At 62.2% G+C, this 4,836-nt stretch overlaps 1 protein-coding gene across 1 annotated transcript in view; it reads left to right on the top strand.

Annotated features, from left to right (window-relative positions):
• RBM38 (RNA binding motif protein 38) overlaps positions 1-4,836 on the top strand; it is an 18,766-nt gene that overhangs the window by 11,572 nt on the left and 2,358 nt on the right. The window contains exon 3 of the mRNA XM_006141974.3: positions 4,620-4,832. Within this exon, the coding sequence (XP_006142036.1) occupies positions 4,620-4,832 (213 nt within the window). The remainder of the gene's footprint in view (positions 1-4,619; positions 4,833-4,836) is intronic.

Genomic DNA, 4,836 nt, shown 5'->3' with positions numbered 1-4,836 from the left:
ACTTGTGGCTGCCGCAGCACCCTGAACTCAGAACTGGGGTGGGTGGGCACAGGCTTCAGACCAAGGGGCTGTGCATGTCCCGGCAGGCTGGCCAGTGTCCACTGGAGCACCCATCCTGTGCGGCCTGTCTCTGCCTCTCGGGTCCTTCCTGGCCTCCTCTCCCCGCTGGCTCGGGCATCTGTGTTCCTAGGGCCATGGGGGTCTGCACCACAGGCGGTGCTCCCGGTGAGGCCTCTCTGGCGTTGTCTGCACGCAGCATCCCATGTATGGTGGACAGGGTCCTCCTGGTGGCCTCTGCCCACCAGCACCCGCCATCGTCCCTGGCCAGTGTCCCTGGCTGAGAGCTTCGGTCGCAGTCAGCCTCGGTTCTGCGAGTAGGCCGTGAGGTCAGCCCGTGTGAGTCCCGTTTGCAGACAAGCTGGAGCCCAGGGACGTCTCGCAGCTGCCTAAGAGCCAGGGCGTGGCTGCAGAGGCTGTGCCGTGGCCTGGGTCTCCCTGCCCGGCCTCTCACTCTGCCATTCAGGCTGGTGTCTGCACCTGTCCTGGACCTCCTGGTGCGGCTGACTCAGCCTGACTCATCCCTTCCTTCGTTTTGATCCATGCCTGGGACCCAACTAGGACTCGGGGCGCAGCTAGAGGTGGGCAGACGGGCAGCTCCGCTTCTGCGTGTGGCCGGGCAGGTTACTCGGGCCCCCATTCTCGTGTCCTTCTCGGGGAGGTGGGTGCCACCACAGCCTATTCTGTGGCTTTGGGAATGCTTCATAAGTTTCCTCGAGTTCTTCATGTGGAGCAGTGGCTGGCGATGGGCCTACGAGGGCAGCACAAATGGGTGCACATGGCCACGTAACATCCCCAAGGGTCAGGGGCGCAGGAGTGCCCTGTCCCCAGGCTAGACAAGGCTCACTCACACCAGCCAAGCGTCCCCGTGAGCAGCTCTGGCAGTGTCAGCAGCATGGGACCGTGGAGATGGCCGTCCAGCTGGGCAGCGCCGTGTCCTGCGCCCGAGCCCCTGGTGGTGGCTCTCGCGTGGGGCCACGTGTCCATGGCCCTGGTGCACATTCTGGGCCCAATGGACTTTGGGAGAGCTGTGCTTTTAGCTCTGCTCCCTACGTTTGGAGAGGTTCTGGCCCACAGTCCCCAAGGGCTGGGTGACGCTGCGTGTGGGAGCACCGAGGAGCCTGGACACCAGGCTAGGTGCGGCTGAATGGGCCCCGCTGTGCTTGCCCTTTCCTGGGGAGGCTTCAGACCCAACCGCCCCTGCCTCCCGCAGGCCAGAGCCCCTCCTCTGTCCCAGCCCCCAGTGAGTCTGGGCCTGCCCTCCGAGCCTTTGTTCTCAAAGCGCCGTCCATGGCCAGGCCTTGGTGGGAAGCTGGGCGGCAGCCGAGCCCTCCCTCCAAGTTCTCCATCCAGGGGAAGCTGGGACAGAACACGGCAGTGTGGGAGGTAGCGGATGGCCCGGTGGCAGGAACGAGGCCTGGGTGAAGGACCTGAGTGACGCACAGCAGGCCTGGGGACCCGGTGCAGGGGTGGTGGCAGGCTGTCGCAGGGTGACCTGGGCCCTTGTCTGGCCCTTTGCTGTCTCTATGCCTGGAACGCTGTTTTCCAGCCCCATGCTTCCTTAGGCCTTGGTGCAGTCTTCCTTTCCCCCCATAAAGTCTCCCCGGCACCCCCACTCCATTTCTGCCCCGCACATGACAGCTGCCCGCTGCCTGGCCTTCCCGGAGTCCTCCCGTGCTGGTGTATGGATTGCTGTCTGCCTCTCCCATCCTCGGACCTGAGCCATTGGCCAGGGGCCACATGGTCTGCGCACTGCTGCGTCCTGGCATTCACGCCACAGCTCTGGGGGCAGCATTTGAATCCAGGCCCGCTCTGCTCAAGCCTCTTGCTCCCACAGAGGAGGTAGGGTGGACAGCAGAGACTCCTAAGGAGGCAGAAAGGGCCGGGGACAGCTGGGCCTCTGGACAGACCTGTGTGTGTGTGTGTATTTATTGTATGCACATATGTATGTATTGTGTTTATCACATGTATTTATGGTGTGCGTATTTATCGTATGTATATACGTATGTATATACGTATGGATCATGTGTTTATCGTGTGCACATATGTGTTATGGGTTTATCTGTGTATTCATTGTGTTATTTATTGTGGTAAAAATATATATAGTGTGCAGTGTACCGTTTTAACCATCGTGACGGGGCTCTGAGGGCATCCAGTGACTTCCCAGAGCCAAACCGCCGTGTGCAGTTCCTTCCCTGGCCCTGATCCGAGAATTTCCTGGAAACAGACTCCCGTGGACACGTGACCTGCGCATCGGTCCGGGCCTTTCCCTCGGTGTAGCCACTGCACCGCCTTCATCCCTCTGTCGGTGGCCGACACCCATTGCACGGAGAGACCGGCTTTGCCCGTCCCCTCCAGCCGCTGGTCCTCTGGGTTGCTGCTGCCGTGAGACCTGTGCACAGCGCCCTGGTCTCTGATGTGAGCGTGACCGCGTTCTCGCAGAGACGGCCCCCCACGTCCCTGGCCCTGCGCCTGTGTCCGTTGCACCAGAGACGCTGCCGTCATTCCTTGGACCCTGGAAATGGCACCTCGAGGTGGTTTAGCAGCCCTAACTTCAGTGCACGAGCGGGAAGTGCCCACGGTGGTGTCCATGTAACTCGCGCCATGAACGGTCCCTGCCGCCTGTCAGCTCCACGTTGTCCCAGCCCTGCCCTGGATGTCCTGCCCGGAGCGTTGGGGTGGCAGCGTGTGGCTGAGTGGGGCCTCCTCGCATGGACCACATGTAGCCCGGGTCTGGAGCTACTGCGTGCCCTGCGAGTGGCGCTGCCGTTTTCCCGGACTGTGGTTTGGTCCGTCGGCTTTGTTTCTCCTTTGTTCACGATGGAGCACATGTGAGCTTCCAGGGCAGGAGAGCGAGTGCTTGCCAGCAGAGTCTGGTCCACCGCAGCGCTGCTGCCTCTGTCCCTCCAGGATCCTGGGACAGCGCGTCTGTGTTACTGCTGGGGCTGGGATTTGAACCCCGTTGTCCATGTGTGTCTAGCTCCCCCTGCACTCTGAGGCTGCCTGGGTTCCTGGTCCTCACTGCTCCAGAGGGGCACGCTGGGCCGGGAGGGAGCAGGTGCATTTCCACTGCCGCGGTTTCTTTCCTTTTTTTTTTTTTTTAATAATAATTTATTTAATTTTATTTATTCATCCATTTATTTTAATTTGACTAGAGAAAGGCAGAGAGAGAGTGAGGGGAAGCGAGAGAGCAAGCTGCCAGGCCCAGGACTTGAACCGTGATCAGCCATGTGGGAGTGTCCAGTGCCTTAACCACCACGCTACCTGCTGGTCCCCACTGCCACGGTCTCTGCCGAACAGTGCCGAGTGGTGCCTGTCCCAGGGGCAGAGCTACTTCTCTTGCGTGCAGGCGGGTGGGTCCTGGCCCCCTCTCTAGGGCAGAGGTGGTCCAGGCTGTCCAGCGGTGCCCTGACCTTTGGCACACACAGGCCTGGAGAAGCAGACACAGTGCCCCGGGTGGCAGCGCTTGGCCCGTCGCAGCCACATCTCCTGCAGCTCTGCGTCTTCGCTCACCACAGAGGACACTGCATTGTCGCTGGCTGGGACTCAGGCTCAGCTCCGCCCGGCTGCTTAGAAGAGCGGGCACAGGCCCAGTGCTCTCCCTCTGGCCCACTTCCCCAGGCTTCCCAGGCCTCAGTTTCCCCTCTGTGCTGTGGAGTTCTCTCCTACCTGGGAGGGAGGGTGGCCAGCCCCCAGTGGGCATGCAGGATGGGGGCCTCTGTGACTCCTTTCCTCAGCAGCCCGGGGTCGGGAGTGAGAGCTTAGCCAGGTGCAGGCCCGCCTCTCCCTCCACTGCGGCGGTCGGGACCTTGCTACGGAGCCTGCTAGAGCTCGATCTCCCTGTCCGTGACGGCATGGTAGCGGAAGACCAGGACGAAGGCGTGCAGTAAGCCCATTCCTACATGCAGTGAGGCGTTTTCCGCTTGGGCTTGGGGCAGCACGTGGCCTCTGTGAGTGGGTGGTGGCCAAAGGCTGCCACCGTCACCTCTCTGTCCCTTGCATCGTTTTTACATTCCACCATTCACACAGACAGCGACTGAGTTCCTGCCGGGGGCGGGGATCTGTGCCAGGAAGGGGAGAGGGAAGAGGGGGATCCCGCGAGGTGCGAGGTGTCCAGTGGGCGCAAAGGTCATGACGAATGAGTCCCCCGTGCCCAGAGTGCTGGGTGGTGGCAGGTGTTGGGAAGATGATCAGGAGGGGACAGGGCTGGCTTCGTGGTTGACTTCCTGGGTGCTTGCTCAGGGCCCCGCGTCTGGCGCGATGCTCTGCTGTCCTGCCCTGAAGTCTCTAATCATTTGCCAGAATTGGTGCTGGTCCTGAGGGGACAGGTGGGGTTGGAGCGCCAGGCTGGGCAGGATGGTGCAGTCTAGGGGGGCCTCAGTAAGAAGCAGAGGAGGGGAGCGGATGGGGGACTTCGAGGGGGCCTGGGGCAAGTGCATTGTGGGCAGTGAACGGCCAGTGCAAAGGTGGTCTTCCTGTACGCGTTTCACAGGTCGGGTAGACGGGAGGGGGTACGCGGTGTCCCCGCTCGCCCACACTGACCCTCTCGCTTGGCCCCACAGGCTGACTCCTCACTACATCTACCCGCCGGCCATCGTCCAGCCCAGCGTGGTGATCCCGGCCACCCCTGTCCCGTCACTGTCCTCGCCCTACATTGAGTACGCGCCCGCCAGCCCGGCCTACGCCCAGTACCCGCCCGCCACCTACGACCAGTACCCGTACGCCGCCTCCCCCGCCACGGCCGCCGGCTTCTTTGGCTACAGCTACCCCGCCGAGCCC

The sequence above is a fragment of the Tupaia chinensis genome, unplaced genomic scaffold, assembly GCF_000334495.1.
Source record: "Tupaia chinensis unplaced genomic scaffold, TupChi_1.0 Scaffold000066_1, whole genome shotgun sequence".
Taxonomy (NCBI): Eukaryota; Metazoa; Chordata; class Mammalia; order Scandentia; family Tupaiidae; genus Tupaia; species Tupaia belangeri.
This window is presented reverse-complemented; position numbering and strand designations above follow the sequence as displayed.